Source organism: Crinia signifera, chromosome 7 (assembly GCF_055691185.1).
Source record: "Crinia signifera chromosome 7, ASM5569118v1, whole genome shotgun sequence".
In the NCBI taxonomy this organism is placed as follows: Eukaryota; Metazoa; Chordata; class Amphibia; order Anura; family Myobatrachidae; genus Crinia; species Crinia signifera.
In genome coordinates this window covers 95,290,340-95,307,827 of record NC_139223.1, presented here as the reverse complement: position 1 = coordinate 95,307,827, position 17,488 = coordinate 95,290,340, and the positions used below count along the sequence as shown (strand labels likewise).

The following is a 17,488-nucleotide window of genomic DNA, read 5'->3' as shown; positions in this document are numbered from 1 at the left end:
TAACATAACAGTAGTATACATATTATACCATTCAAATCATTGCGGGCATAGTGTGCCACAAACTGAACTTTGAAACTGAACATACATTTCTGACACAGTGGTCCTGGCCCATAGGATCTAACATATAACACGAACAAACAATAGATATCAAGTAGGTGAGATTGTTGAACTTGGAATATTAACTTGGAATATTATAAAGATTGGGTTTCAAAGTTGAATCCCTAAAATATCAGGGAGAGGGAGCAGTAGATTCAAATATATTTCTACACGTATTTTCTCTTTAAGGTGATTTTCAAGAGTGACACATGGGTCATTCCATAGATATTAGTGTTATTACTTGATAATATAACTGATCTGGATCCTGGGCCTTTTGTGTTTTAAAGTCGGCATATATTCATCCATTATCATTAGAATCCTCATTAGCACGGGCAGGAGAGGGCGGCCTGGCTGCTGCAAAATACAATTTGGCTTGAGCGGGGTCTGAGAATATGATTGGGCGACCATTCTCAATCACTCTGAGCTTTGCTGGATATAAAAGGGCGAATCTGATATTTTTAGATACCAGCATTTTGCAAACCTCTGAGAAAGCTCTGCGTTTTTGTGATACCAGGACTGAGAAGTCCTGGAAGACCAAAACCCTCTGCCCTTCAATTTTGAGGTCTGGTTTAGCACGGTATGCCTGTAGTACTTTTTCTTTTTCTCTGTAATCTAAGAATTTTGCTATGACAGGCCTGGGACGCTCGTCTCTACCTCTACGCCCCATCCCTATTCTGTGTGCTCTTTCTATTTGTATGGGTGATTCCTCTACATTTAGACCCAGGTTTCTCGGGATCAGTACGCTAATGTAATCAGAGAGTTGGGAGTCTGGTACAGACTCTGGTACCCCTATAAATCGCAAATTGCATCTTCTATTGCGATTTTCGAGATCATCAAGTTTTTCTGACATGTTTTGGATCAGCGCCGATTTGGCATCTAGCTCCTGTCTTAACTCATGCATTGAGTCTTCGTTGTCACTCGTGCGTTGTTCAAGATTCACAATTCTAGCTGTATTATTATCAATTTTAGCTAGTGATGCATCAAGCCGTGCATGAAGATCTTCAAATCTTTTGTCAATTAGGGGCATCAGTATATTAATAACCTCCCTGGCGTTATCCGCTGGAGAAGGTATACCCAAGTGACTCGGGCTAGAACTATCCTCCCGTCTCTGAGAGTTGGCGGGGGATGGGGGTTGGTGGGAGGGACCTGCTTTTTGAGCTGTTTGGCGTTTGGGCATGTTTGGAGTATTATTTTTACCCAGGAATCTGTCCATACCAGACATTACCTGGACCAGAGAAAAAGGTGTATTTTAGTGTCAGGATGGTGTGTGCACACTCTTACCCACAACTTACATATTGGTGTTTACATTAGAATAGTTAGACTTGACAATTTATCAAGAATTGACTTGTATACTTAGCGTAGCGATCTAGTCCACCAGGCTATCCCGCTGTCCGTATACACACCCAACAGGAATACAATACACAGTGAGGGTAATACCTTACAGAATGGAAGTGGGTGTATCTTATCTGGAGCTGTTCTGAGAGACCCAGCAGACCAAGCATTCAGTATCGGCAGTTCTCACTGTATAAATAAGGTAGAGGTTAAAGTGAAATAAAGCAATACAAGTCTGTGCTTAAGTTCAGGCGATAAGGTTAGAAGGTGATAACTTTTAGAATAACGATTGAAAGCAGAATTATTTGCTGTATCCCAACAGCTGGAAATATCAAGATGCTTTGTTTTGGAAAGTATAAAGTGGGTTGGGTATCCTCTTCAATATACACTAAGCGATGCGGTATCTGTATCCTTGAGGAGAGAATGTAGTCAAAAAGTCCAAAAGTTATTTTATAGTAGTATTAAACAGGTATTATATTTGATGATATTCCATCAAACAAGGTCTGTGATGTCAATTTCTATAGTGGGGCCTGGAGGAAGGATGAAATTCGTGAAATTGGCCATCAGGTGGCGCCAAAACCCTGTAAATGGGGAAATGTCCAGTCACAAGTTCCTTTTATATGCCAGGGGATACCACTATAGCAGAGTATCACTCGGTTTCCTTGTTTAAGGATACCTCTTTATTGCTCAACCTGGTAATATAGCTGGTACTGTGTGCAGCTGTGAATCTGCAAGTGGGAAATTGTTGCACTCTGTCACTCCTCTGAGATCCTCAGTGTCCTGGTTAGAAGCCCCTTCAGAGCCTGTTGGTAGCCCAAGAATCATTCAAAAGTGACCCATCCGGATTTATTATGCAGCAGTGTACAATGAGTTTATTGGGGTCCCCGTTAGGCCTTCCTTGGTGAGGTGGAGGCTTTTATAGTTAGACTGCTGATTTTCAGGGGGGTGGCCCCACGTCTTATCACTCCATACTTTTCCTTATTCCCCTTGTGCTGATATATCAGGGCCCCCCACACTACATCTCCTGGGGCTAGGGTCGGCAGGCTCTATTGAGGTTACTTCTGGGGCATGTGTCCGTGTGGACGTTCTATATGGCAGGCAGGGCGGCGTACAGGAGCGGTGTCTTACCGCACTTCACTGGCTCTCCCCCACGCGGGTCAGGCAGAGGGTGACTCACCGCCTTCGTTTGTCTGGGGTCGGTCTCCTCTCTGCGCCGGTCTCCGTCACAGGCGGCTGGGTAGCGGCTCTCGCGTCACAAGGCCCGCGACTGTGACGATCCCTTCTGATACCGGACGGATCGGAGCTCCGGGCGGCAGCCTACGCGGGCTCCCCACGCTGTGTCCCGTCACCTCTTCTTCGCCTCGCCGCTGGAATGCAGGTGTCAGTTCCAGCCGTCCTCCACAGGTGAGGGAGCATGGGAGCGTATCACGCCTGGGTAGTCTAAGGCAGTCATGCAGGCCTCCTGACGATGGAGGCCAGACTCCGGGGGCTTAGAAAGCACGCTGTGCTATTATACACGGCTCAAACTTCTCCTCAGGTGGTGGGGAGAAAGCTTGTCAGATTCCCTTTGAGATTTGTGCTGTTTTCAGGGTGGATGGCCGTGGATTAGCCCAGTGCAGCGGGGAGCCAAGTTAAAACGCGGCCATAAATCACCACTCTTATCTGACCTCCGAAATCGATCACATGACACACTTATGCAATTAGGCAACCTCATTAAAAAGTGTTTGCTTCCTATTGGAATCAATTAAATCCTAATACATACTTAAACACATTACTACTACATTCATTACAGACATTAGCCCTTACATCATGTGAACATAACATACATCTATATACAGTATGTACCTTTTGCTAATTAAAAATATTCTAAACAATTTACACATATACTGTTTAATGTAAAAAAAACACACAGACAACTTCTAACTGTTAACAACTATTTATTTTATGTACAACATTTTGAAAAAAAAAAAAAAATCAAAGTAGCAGGTCTGTTAGGTCCTGCAGATCGGCCAGGACCAGCTGCATGTGTGCCCTGAGACGCAGGAGGGCCCCACGGACACCCTCATCTGCTTGGGTAGGCTCATTTGTGGGCATGTTAAAGGGGGTACAATTAGTAATGATATTCATGAAGACATTTAACATAGTCATACATAAATTTAATAAATGCAAGGTGACAGGTGTGTGTATATATATATATATATATATATATATATATATAGAGAGAGAGAGAGACATATATAACTATATATGACACATACATCTATACATACATGCATACATACTAGATGGAAAGCCTGTTTTTTTCCCTCTACCCTTTACTCTGTAGAACACCTCACAGTCATAGTGCTCCTTCTGAATCCAAACCCACCCATGACTAAGATCTGAGAAGCATGTCATGAGCTCCACCAATAACAACTCATCAAAAAGCGCTCAGTGTCTGTTCTCTGATGCAACGTGGCATGGGACTTAGTCAACTCTCAGGAATGCAAAGTACATTTGTGCAATCAAGCATGGCTTGCCTGCTGATGGTCTGCTCCATAAATCATTGTCATAATGCCAGGTAGGTGAAGCTGCAGCACTAACCCACTCCCATGCACAAAATCATTATTAAGACATAATGAACCAAAAATTATGGTGGCAACAATACATGCAGACTGCAGGGGGCGGTTAGCTAGAGGAGGGCCCAGGGGCACTGACCACTTGTGACTCCATTCTAAGCCATGCCTGTCCATACTCCATTTATGCCATACTTAATCTAGTTTAGAAATATCAATCAACTGTAAACTCAATGCACCTATATGAGACTACAGATTGTACGCTTGCAGCAGGGACATGTAACCCTTAGATGAGCACGTCATCCCTTTCTTCCAGGATACAGATTAACTACACAGGTTCAGTGGCACTTAAAATCGACCTGAAAGCCATCCCCACAACCTGTGTCATTAATATGTGTCCAGGATGAAAGGGATGGTTTGGGCACCCTATCTAACCCCTAAGTGTGTCTGTTGCTACCCAGTTTGTTTTATGACTTTATAGTATTTTAAAACACAATTGAATCACCAGTGCTACATAGCAAATAGTAGATGAGAAAAGGAATAATGATTCTTTATGTATACATACCAATTTCGGGCGCCTGCACCACCTCACAGGCCTCCTCATCCTCCTCTAGCTCCACCTCCTCCTCTTCTTCCCGGGCCTCCTCAGCTGCCACCACCTCCTCCTCCACTGGCACCACCTCCTCCTCCACTGCCACCACCTCCTCCTCCACTTCCTCCCCTTCCTCCGGCACCTCCTCCGCCTCCACTTCCTCCGCCTCCCCTTCCTCAGACACCACCTCCTCGGCCATCTCCTCTGTCACCTCCTCCTGGGCCTGGGCCGCCTCTGCCTCCTCCCGGGCCTGTCGTGCTCGATCCCGTGCTGTGTTGGAGGAAAAAAAACATAAGTGCCAATTAGGGGTCATTGGGACAGATGTATTAAGCCTTAACAAGCAAGAAATGCAAAGGTGATAAGTAGAGATAAATGTCCAGCCAATCAGCTCCTTACTGGCTTTTATCAAACACAGCCTGTAACATGGCAGTTATGTTGTGACATTTGGCCCATTGTATGCATCACAAACAATACTCCTAGACAATTACATATTATATCCACATTACAGGATGTCAAACAGGAAGTAGCACACATATAGTGTATGCCATGTTTAACTCATGATCAGCCAGGTTACCTTATTGGCTTAAAAAAGGTCATGTAAGCAATAATGTACAAATGCCCATTTAATGTGTAAACACTCACATCGTGCAATCCTGGCCCTGATTCGCTGGAGCAAATCTGGCTGTCGACGCCTCAGGTCTGACCATCGCCGCTCCAGCTGAGCGATGGTCCTCCGCACCTGGGTGCGTGTGAATATGCGGCGGCGGGCCGTGGCATAAGCATTACGCTTCTGCCTGTTGGTGATGAATGGGCCCGCACGCCCCAGCCTGGTCTCCATAACGGAGACCAGTGCCCTGAGCTCCGCAGGCGAAAATGGGGCTGCTCTCCCATAGGCCGCCATCTTAGCAATGGCGCAATACAAGCAATCATGTCCTGTAATTGGTTGTTCACACTGATATTTGGTATTAACTTTATTGTTCATTTTTACATTAACAGCGTGTATGCGCCACAACAGACGGCTAAAACATTGCATCGCAAAACAACACTTGCTGTAGCTTTGCATCGCTGAGCTGACCTTGGCATTACTTAGTATGTACAAAACAGACAGGGTGAAAGAAGTTGGGAAACCATTATACTCACCAAACATGGATGAAAACAACAGGTGAAATAGTGTGCAACACTATCCAGTTACACATAACTCTACAAGGTACTAAAATAGACAGCTTTATTAGTGTGAAAGCTATACACCAGAAACATAGCAAATAGTGCAAGACCTTTTCCCAATATTAGGCCATGGTGCCATGTAAACACTTACCTTCTACCGGCCCACACTAGAGATGTGGAATGAAATGTACCTAGCATCAAGGCAGTATTGAGAGACCTTTCACATGTGATTTGGATGCAAGCACTGATTACTATTGCCTGAGTGGTGGACTGGATTAACATATGGAATGGGTTAGTGTCATTTGTTGTACATACCAAACAAGTGCACAGTACAAATGAACATTAACATATAGATTTCATGTCTGGCCACAGTTGTAGGTGTTTATTGGTGTTCAAATCTGCAAATAAGTACTAAATCAGACTTTGAAAGTATGCCTGGTTTTGTACCTTTGTTTGTCCGCTGGTATGGGCGTGGCCTATGCGCCGCACGGTGTACGCTGCCGTTCGGAACGCTGCCGCAAAGAACGCAGGGTGTGGCTGAAGTACGCCAATGACAGAAATAGTATATAAAGGTGTGCTAGAAAACCAAAATGTTGTTGCAAACATGGCTGGATCTCAATCTGGGGGAGACCAGGAGTGCCAGGAACTCTTTGCTCGCCTGGACTCCAGCACCTCCTATGTGCCCCTCACCACAGACCAGCCAGTGGGAGAAGAGCAGGCAGCTGGCCCAGCAACATCAGGCTAATCTGCAGCTGGGCCATCTTCTGCCTCAGCAGAATCATTGGAAACACAGCAGGTGGCTTCCCAACAGAGTAGCCTGGCCAGCACTTTAAGTACAGCGACAGGTGGCCGTGGGCGTGGCCGAAAGAAGCCAACAGAGGAACCAAGCAGCAGGAACATGCAATTCGAACCGCAGGAGCTTGCCATACTGGTACCCCGTGCACGGGATTGGATAGAGTGTCCACAGGACAGGTTGACACACACAAGTAGATGGAAGATTTGGGAGGACATAACTGTGGAGATTAATGCGGTAGCTCCACAAGTTCGTGAGGCGGAGCACGTAAAGAAGAGGCAAGTTCATGTGTGTTACATTTGAGCAGTACAAGACCAGTAATGTTTTAATTAGATGTTAGATGGAGTTGGTAAATGGTCGGTCACGTTGCTAGGAGCAACAGACATGATTGCCATGTCACATGTAGTAATATGTAAACTTTGATTGCAGGTGGCATGACTTCAAAACCAACCTTAAGAAGAAACTGACCAAACGGTGGGAACACAGCCACACCTCTGGGGCTGGCCCCATGCCAGGCCGGCTGAAGCTCACCCCCCTGGAGGAGATGGCCGAGTGCTGTATTGCAATAGAGGAGGTCCGGGGGTGAGCAACATGGATAGCGAGGCCCCAGCGGAAGTCTTTGCTGCTTTTGTTGAAGGTAATTATTTGGCATGGCATAAGTAGTTTGTACTAATTTTCTTGGAATGTGTTGTAATTGTAATTTTCTCTTTCACCAGCATCCCCGCCGTTTGGTCATGCAAGTCTTCAGGAGGTGGAGGAGTCTGTGCCACCTGCAACCAGTGGCAGCCATGTGCAGCAGCAGCAGCCAACGGCCGAAACGGATTACGACAGGTGGGTGCAGATGCTTGGGCAGATTCACCAGCAGGGAGAGTTAGCATCAGAGCGGATGCGTAGGACCGAGGAGGTTATGCAGGGTTTGGTCAGCACCCAGCAGGCAATAGCTGGGAGCCAGCAGGCTATTGCTGAGGCCCAGCAGGCCATGGCTGGCACCCAGCAGTCCATAGCTGCAAGCCTGCAGGTGCTGGCAGATCAAGCCCTGCGCCAAAATGACCTCCTCCTCCACCATAATGAGCTTATGGTGGAGCTAGTTTCCAGCAATAGGGCCCTATTGTCATCCGTTTCTGGTGCATTTCCACCAGCACTCCCTGCTGGCAGAGGGGGAACACCATCCCCCCTTCACCAGCATCTGCTCCACCTGGGCCACCATCCCAACGTGGCCGTGGCCGAGGAGCTGCTGCACATGGCAAGGAGCCTACCAGGCCCAAACGTGCCAGAAAATAAACTTGTGTCCGCATTAATCTCCACCCTTATGTCTTCCCAAATCTTTCATTTAGCTGTGTGTGTCAGCTTCCTGTGTCCAATCCCGTGCAGAGGGTACCCACATTTGCCCTCGGTTCGAATGTCTTGTTTGGTTCCCCTGTTGCCCTCTTTCGGCAACCATTACTGTCTGCTGTACTTGAAGTGTTGGTGCTATACTTTTGTTGTGAAGCCACCTGATGTGTTCCTAATGATTCTGCTGTGGCTATGTATGTCAAAAATACATTGTTTTATTTTGATTTATTTTTGTACATTCCTGTTATGGTACCTTTTAATTTGTTGCATGTGTCCAAAAACATGATTTTTCCATTTTCTGTTTGACGTTATTGTAAAAAAATTATATTTTGATCCCCAAATGTGTGGTTTAATTGGTAAATGTAGAAGTGACATGTATATTTATATTAGTGATAGTAAGTTCTGTCCATTGGTTGCAGTGTAAATGTGTGTCAAAACTGCAGCATATATTTGTGTGTTTAGTAATGGTCCATTTAAGCTACAATGGTTCCAATTGAAGCAATGAGAAGAGTGTAATTAATGAGTAATGAGTAAAGGAGTGGATTGTATTGTGTTCAGCTGACATTGGTTGAGGTGCGCCCGTACTGATTGGGCGTTCCGATTGCCTAGCGCATGACCGAGTGGTGTCTGCAAAGAAATACTTGCTTATGGACACCGCATATTTCTTGCCTTTTGGTTCGTGTGCATTCGGTGTGCTGTCCGAATGCACGCCTACCAGAATGAGTGCACTCCCTCGTGCACGCCCATGTTTACGCCCAGTTTAGCCCACTTTGAAACTACGCCCCTGTGTAGTTCCGAATGACGCCCATAAGACGCCCATATTTCACTAATAAATGCGGTGCACATTTCTGTACGGTATTAGTGCCCTCTGCTCCCGCTCCCTCCCAGAAACACTGTGCGGGCCAGCCTCACCCAGCACAGCCGACACCTTTCATAGCAACAGCAGCTACTGACATGGAGCCTGCAGGAGCTCGGGACCAGCCCTCCTGTAGGTACAGGGGGAGCCAGCTGCTGGATCAGCACCACCACCGCAATTGCCATCCTCCACAGCCGCCCCTGCTGGAATGATGGAGCATGCGGCACTGAGGAATAGCTGCAGCGCCCAGCCACAAGTACCAGGGCAGCCGTCTACAGGATCAATGTCCTCGCTGACATCCTACATAGCCTCCAGCAATACTGCTCAAATAACAGAGCCTGCGGGAGGGAGGGTGCGGTGCAGCACCCAGGCCTCCTACAGGTACCGGAGGGTGAGGGGAGAGAGAGAGAGAGGGAAGGGGGGGGGGGGGGGGGGACGACACCCTGTCTATAAGTATAAAGTCCAAAGTGGGAAGTTTAACTTCTATATAACATTAAAATTGGAAAGAATTGGGATATAGAAAAATGGCGCAACAAAATACTTGAAGTTTTTTTCTTATGTTACAGGCTCCTCCTTAGGTCGAGAAGAGGTTGTTCTCACGCAGATATAGATTACCGGATCATAGTGTTCAGTGGAAAAACATAAACAATAAACAATTAAACTTAAAAATTGTGTGTGTGTATCTTTGTATAGACCATTAATTAAGTGATAATTTAAATAAGTAGGTAGGTTTTAGTCCCACAGGCGTACCAAGACTCACGTTGTTTTGAGATGGTATCCCTCTCATAAAGGTTTCTTTGGTACGATCTTGGGGAACTTCACTTCTCAATAGGGTTTTTCTCCGTTGTAAAGTGATCAATTGTTTTCACACGTGCTCAAAGGAAGAAGATAAGTTGTGTCGAAAACTCAAGTGTGATCAAATTTTTTCGTTTTAAATTATATGAGTGAGTGAACAAAAATGATGAATTTTGACAGCGTGCCTCACTTACGTTTTTTTAAACTGAAGAACACATGTAAAGGTTTCTTTACTTTAGAAAAAGAGGGCGTACCCCTACTCACAATGTAATCAGAAGATTTCAAACCTGTAAAGGTTTCTTTACATGTGTTTCTCCCTGGTGCAATAGGTTATACAACTGTGCAGATCCGGTATACATCTACTGGCCCGGTAACTCCAAAGATCCAGATACCATAAAACAGAGAGTTTCCAGATATAACTCCATACAATAAATCTTTACAATTTCATAAATGATTTGGGCACCATATAAAATGGCGTACCTTACTCACCCCTTTTAATGGGGGAAACAAGCCCGTAGCGGTTTCTTTAGCAATAGATCAGCTGCTGGTATGCGATTATGCCAAATAGAGCCAGGAAACCAATTTGATAAAAAGGTATCTCCACAAAGTTTAATCCCAAAAAAGTTATTTGTACATGTCCCATACAATAGACCTTGTGGGCCAAACTACAAGATCCAACACGATAATTCACAAACCAAAAATTTTTTTTTTTAAAAGAGGAATAAAAACAATACATACATCCAGAAAAGTGTGTGGCTGTTCACTCTCCTCTGACAGGATCTATGCGTTTCGGTCTAAATGACCTTTATCAAGCTGTGTCAGAGTGGAGTGAAGAGCCAGTATTTATCTAATGAACAGCCATTAGGAGAAGGACAGGAAGTGACATTAGCATTCCTTCTATGCTGTCCATCTCTAATTAAATTCGAATGCAAGTATCCACAATACATATTAAATATATGTTATTTTCCTTAAATTACATTAAAAACCAAATTATAATATATTTAGGAAGTCCATAAAGAGTTCGGTGTCCGTTGTCATGGAAACCCGCCCTCACATCCGGTTTAGATGAGGGCATAATATGATGCCTGAAATCGATGTAAAGATTCGAGGTAGCTACAATAAGCCTGATCTCCTCCATACACAGAGGCACTCTCTCAAAGGGAAGGGAAGGCTGGATGTTCGTGGCTTCCGCGATCTCCATATCACGGAGCTTTTCTGAGACCCGGAAATGCCACTGGAACGCAGGCGGCTGGAAGTATTGTGCTCCCATTGGATGCAGACGGAACGCATATCGCGCGTCTTCCGCTGTGGGGGTCAGGTGAAACGCACGCCAGGAGATCAGATGGAGCGCACGGTGGGGGAAAGGCTAGTGCGTGATGGGATGTTGTGGGGCGGGTTTCCACAGCAACCAGACGCCTTTCAAAACATAAGTAAATAAAAAAAGAGGTTACAATGAAATCAAAGATCAGTGCATGCATAATCCTTTATCCACATAATACAAGTGCTGTCAGCGGCAAATATCTAATCAGCACCTTCATAAAACTCTGTGTATTTAACGTTTATGAGTGGCGCATGCTGTATTCTGAATATCCAGCTGCGACCAAATTATCCGCAATTGGATGTGATATATCCTGTATATCAACAGTATTTCTGCAGCATTAATTTCCAGAATTAATTTACAGGAACCTGAGTACCTATCTCCCAGCGCACCCAAAAGCTCCTATAAGAACCATTTTTAATCCCATTCCCACCCTCTCTCTACCGCTCTCTTAGCATGTACACTGGCAACACTAACACCGCCCCTCCCCCACTCAAACCCTCTTTTATCATGGTGCCCCCCTGTCATTTTATCCTGGATCCGCCCCTGCAAGCAGCCATATTGAAAATACGGCCACAAATTGCCTGCCAAATACGCCTGGAAAATACAGTATACTCATAGTTCCACAGCAATATACAATAGTTTAATCTTTCTTTTACATTACGATCAGCCTGGCACTCACAGCCCAGGGGTACTGGGGACAGCAGAAGGCTTCCGTCTGGGCAGGTAAGTTCTGGAGGGGGGACCCCTTTATTGGGGAGTTCCCCACTTCCCCAGGACCCCTGCCCAGGCTGACTGGTCAGTAGGGGTTAATGATTTGGCCATGGGACCTTATATAATAAGTGTCTCCCTGGCTTGGCATTACCCTGCTGGCTTGTTGGGCCTGGTACTGGTTCTCAAAATATGGGGGACCCCAATTAATTTTGTCCCCCGTATTTTGGGAACCAGGACCGGCCCTGAAAATACGAATTCGTATCAGCAAAATTTTGAATACATATGACATTGGAAAATACGAATCAGTCAAATATGATTGCTTTGTAAATTCCCCTCAGGCTATACCAGTCATATGCATTCTTATTCTTAGTAAATTTTGCCCATAATGTTTAAAATAGTTTAACAGGTTAACACCTATCCTTAATGTCGGTTGTTATTATGATACTGTTATGTATAAATAAGTATCTAAGTTATTGTGTGTGATAAGTTTACTGCAGCTACTGTAATTCATTTGCCAGGACTATTGAATTATCCCCAATGCCCACATTTATCGTAGTTTATACACGCAAATTCTAATCCCTAATATACAGCCCCCCAAGCCATGTTAACACATGGGATCTGGATACTTATCCTGGATCCCATGTATTATCGCCCATATAAAAGACAGTTTTAAAAAGATAGCTTTTTACACTTACATAGCTTTACATTTTTATTTGGATAGCCCAATAATGGCTATCCAATCAGACTTTTTTTGTTTTTTGAGGGGTCACTAATTATCAGGGATGATGATGATGATGAAATAACGTACCACCTACTGCAATTGTATTAACATTTTAGGCCACTAAGTTCTGTGACCATAGTAAATCACAATGCTGTACACTCCAGAAAGCAACGGTTAAATAGTTATAATTCCTTATAGTAACAAGTTTTCCTAAATATTGTGATTTCAGAACTCCATTTATACATATATTATATGAATAGGTTTATATTGTGAATTATGATAATAATTACAGTATTATTATACGTACATTTCTATTTTAGTTGACTTTGTTTTGAAAGACCCACAAGAGAAAAATGAGGATAATTCAAAAGATATTGAGCCGCACCATTTAGAGTAAGTCATGCTATTTTATTTTACGTAACAGTTGTGTCCACCTAATCAAGACTACTGTAACTGTGAATTATATATTTTAGATTTGTATACAGCACATGGGATCCAGTCGACATTCTATGAATGCTGATGGTTAGGGCTAGCTGTTTCAACTGAGCAATGTCAATTTTCATCAGGGGTCAGTTGCTTAGTTGAAACAGCTGTCGGGACAGCTGCTGCTGCTACCTGTTTCTACCTTTATTGAATAAAAGGATTTCTTCATACTTGAGTGCCGGTTCTGACTCCTTCCATGCCGTGGGGGGGGGGGGGGGGGTGTATGTGTATGTGTGTATATATATATATATATATATATATATACACATACACACACAGTGGCTGAAGTAGGAGTATAGAAAAGTGAAAGCTGTAATTATGGAAAAGAGGGTGTTGCCTCAAAAGGAGCATGTCCTTAAGTGTAGTGCACCATATACCACTTATACACATTATGCTCCACAGTCGTAGGATCCCTTATACTATATAGCACAAGTGCCCCCTTACACATTATGCCACTCAGAATGAGACAAAAATCACATTATGCCACACAGAATGAGCTAAATTTTACATAATGCCACACAGTATGAGCTAGCGACATAGCAACAGCAGGGCCATACAGGTAGGAGAGAGAAGTCACCTGGGTAAGATTTACCTTAGGTTGTGATAATCATTGGTGCCAAGAAGGATGCTAATTCTGGCGACAGTGAGGATGGGGCTGTGGACAGTTGCAGTGTCAGGGCAGAGGAGGCTGTGGTAAATGGCAGTGGCGGGGCGGAGGATGCTGTGGTCAGCGGTGAAGGCTGTGATCTGTGGCGATGCAGAGGAGGCTGTGGTTAGGAGAGAGATCATGACAGCAGGGACAGAGAGTGACATGTGGACATGGACAGGGACAGTGCAGATGTGGAGAGGGACAGTGCAGATGTGGAGAGGGACAGCGTGGATGTGGAGAAGGACAGCGCAGAGGGTGAGAGGGACAGCAGGGGTGTGGATGGGGAGAGCTGTGTCCCCCTAATGGCTGACAACTGGCGACCAATGCCTCCATTGGCTCTGGGAGTTACGCCACTGGTACAAAGTAAGGTATATGAAAAACATAGTGAGGCCTGTAACCACTTTAAGTATGACAATCTGAGCAGAGATGGTATAAGGTGTATGTTCATTTCTGCTATCTGCCATGTGTCCAATAATAAAGAACATCAAATTTACTGGCACTTATTTACATGCAACACGTATGATCTCAAGTTCCGATCCGATATTCAGGGAACCACGCATCAGATTACACACAGGAAAAGCTAAATTTAAAAAGATTTTTAATATTGGTGTATCTAATCACAAGAGTTTAGGAAATAATCATAGGAGGAAGCCAAAGTTTGTAACAGAATGTGGGATGAGTTACTTTTGCATCCGCTCTGAGACGTTTTGGGGTGGGGCCTTTTCCTATACTATCAATGAGATAAGTGGAGAACTGAGCACGCTTTTTGTAATGTAAAACATAGTTTGAAATGCTTTAACCCCTTCCCGACAATTGACGTATATTTACGTCATGGTCGGGAAGTACTTCCCGACACATGGCGTAAATGTACGTCATGGCTTGTAACTGTCACCGCGTCTATAGACGCGGTGACAGTTACAACATGTCTGCTGTCCCTGACAGCAGACATGTCCGTGCATGCCCAGGGGGGGCTGCGATGCCGCCCCCCCGTCGGTGATCGCTGTGATTGGCTGTTCAGTGTGAACAGCCAATTACAGCGTTTTCTGTGTCACCGGCGAATAACGTTCGCCGGTGACACGGGATCGGAGGTGATTGGTGCTGTAAAGTACAGCACCAATCACCGCGGGGTGTAAGGGTGACACTGGTGTCACCCCACCTCACCCCGCCCGCCCCCAAAGGCCGTGATTGGTTCGTCGGACCGACGGACCAATCACAGCCAAGGAGGGGGATTTAAACTAACGGTGACTGCACTGCAGACGCCATTCCGGTCTGGAATAGCGTGCAGTGCGGTCACCGTGCCCAGCTGCCGCCATATACTGACCAGAACCTTTCCAAATACTTACCTGATCCTTCCAAATACCTTGCCTGATCACTGCTTCATCACTGCTTCATAGTGTGCTGGATGCTTCCTGGATCCTGTTACTTGTGACTTCCTGAGTTGTGAACTTGTGCTGCTGCAGTGTAATAGCGTTAGATAGAGAGAGATAGAGAGAGATAGTGTCAGAGAGTGCTATATTTTGTGCTGCTGCAGTGTGATATAGTTATAGATAGAGACATAGAGAGAGATAGAGAGAGATAGAGAGAGAGAGATAGAGATAGTGACAGATTGTGCTATATATTTTTTATATAACTGACTGCTGCCCCCCCTTTTGTGCTGATCAGTATAAATAAACTGATCAGCAACTTTTTGGGGGCGCAGGTTTTTTTTTATATATATATATACCTGTCACTGCTGCTGCTGCAGTGTCATAGAGTGTTAGATAGTGAGAGATAGAGAGATAGAGAGAGATAGTGACAGAGAGTGATAGAGAGTGCTAAATTTTGTGTCTGCTGCCCCCGCCTTTTGTGCTGATCACTATATCTGAGGTGATCAGCAACTTTTTGGGGGTGCAGAGGTTTTTTTTTTATATATATACCTGCCAGTTGCACCAAAGGTTGTGCACCTGCTGCCCCTCACTGGTAATCAGTGTCGCATCACTGATCACCTTTTTTTTTTTTGTGTGTGCTGTGGGGTCTTTTTTTAATTTTTTTTTTACACACACTGTGATTTTGTGGGTGTCCTGTGGCCGCTGTGCGCTGATCAGTGACGTACATCACTGATCATCTTTTTCGGCACAGGGTCGATCTATTTTTTTTTTTTTTTTTGATCAAATTCCTGTTGCCTTTGAGCGCTGTTCAGTGACGGACGTTACTGACCAACATCTGTGCTCAATTTTTGGCGCAGGACCTTTTTTTTTTTTTTTTTTAACCCCTTCAATTTTTTTTTTAACCCCTTCAATTTTTTTTTAACCCCTTCAATTTTTTTTTTTTTTTAACCCCTTCAATTTTTTTTTTTTTTGTATAAAGTATTTTTTTTTTCTGCACTACATACACACTACATACTACATACCCCCCGGGTTGAAATAAAGTTTGTACCCCCCCTACACTATACACGTGTTGAAACATTTCACTACCAGTAACACAAAAATAAAAATGGCATCCCAAATGTCATCCCAAATGTCATCCCAGTCATCCAGGAGAATGTATTCAGTGGAGGAGGCATATGCCATGCTTGCTTCTGACTCTGACACAGCCAGTGATGCAAGCGGGGAATTTGAAGGATTCGCCTTAAGCTCCTCTTCCTCCTCTGGTGATGAGGGACCCCCTCAAAGACGCCCCCGTAGAGCAGCTGAGACCCCCCCCCCAATAATTGATCTCGTATGGACCCCACCACCAGACAATTTTGAGCCCCAGGTTCCTGAGTTTTTGGCCATGCCAGGAATCCAATTTGATTCCACAGGTCTCAGAGAAATTGACTTTTTCAAAATATTTTTCTCTGATGATTTTATAAATTTAATGGTGGACCAAACTAATTTATATGCCCAGCAGTTTATTGCTCAAAACCCCACGTCATCATTTGCTAGGTGGACCCCTGTAGATGCAGTAGAGATGATGACGTTTTGGGGTCTGGTGTTTCATATGGGCATAGTAAAAAAGCCAGAAATTAGGCAATATTGGAGTACAGATGTTCTGTACAGCACCCCATTTTACCGTATGGCCATGCCCCGGGCTCGATTTGAGACGATCCTTAAATTTTTGCATTACAACGATAATGCACAGTGCCCACCCAGAGATGATCCCACCTTTGACCGGCTATTCAAAGTCAGGCCGGTCATTGATCATTTCAGTGCCAAATTTGAAGACATGTACATCCCAGATAAATTCATTTGCATAGACGAGTCCCTTATACATTTTAAAGGAAGGGTTAAATTCCGCCAGTACCTTCCCAGTAAGAGGGCAAGGTATGGCATAAAAATGTATAAGCTGTGTGAAAGCACCTCAGGGTACACTCACAGGTTTAGGGTATATGAAGTGAAGGATTCAAGAATTGAACCGCCAGAATGCCCCCCCTCCCTCGTAGGTGTTAGTGGAAAAATTGTCTGGGATTTAGTGCACCCCTTCCTGGATAAAGGTTATCACCTCTATGTGGATAACTTTTACACTAGCATCCCCCTGTTTAAGGCCCTTGGTTCAAGAGGTACAGCAGCTTGCGGTACTGTGCGCAAGAACCAAAGAGGCCTCCCAAAAACGCACATTGCCCAAGTAATGAGAAGGGGTGAAAGCAGGGGAATATGCACCGAAAATATGTTGTTGGTCAAATATAAGGACAAGAGGGATGTCCTTATACTGACAACAATTCACGGAGACAGTACCACCTCCGTCCCTGTACGAGGTACCAGTACCCACACCTCAAAACCTAATTGTATCCTGGATTACAATAGGTACATGGGTGGAGTGGATCTTTCAGATCAGGTACTGAAGCCGTACAGTGCCCTGCGGAAAACAAAAATCTGGTACAAGAAGCTGGCCGTGTATATCATCCAGATGGCACTGTATAACGCTTACGTGCTATTCCGTTCTACCGGCCAGAGGGGGACATTTATGCACTTTCAAGAGGAAGTCATAAAGGGCCTAATATTTGGGAACCAGCAGGCAGAGGGCCCCAGTACTTCTAGTACTGGCCCCCGTATTGTACCAGGGCAGCATTTTCCTGATGAAATCCCCTCCACTGGAAAAAAGGGCAGGACACAAAAAAGGTGCAAAGCTTG

The 17,488-nt window shown here is 44.7% G+C and overlaps 1 protein-coding gene across 2 annotated transcripts in view; it reads left to right on the top strand.

The window, feature by feature from the left end:
- The window catches only part of DNAH7 (dynein axonemal heavy chain 7), a 918,640-nt gene that overhangs the window by 144,214 nt on the left and 756,938 nt on the right, over positions 1-17,488 (top strand). For both annotated transcript variants that reach the window (XM_083153498.1, XM_083153497.1), the window contains one exon: positions 12,589-12,661. In XM_083153498.1, coding sequence (XP_083009624.1) covers positions 12,589-12,661 — 73 coding nt within the window. The remainder of the gene's footprint in view (positions 1-12,588; positions 12,662-17,488) is intronic.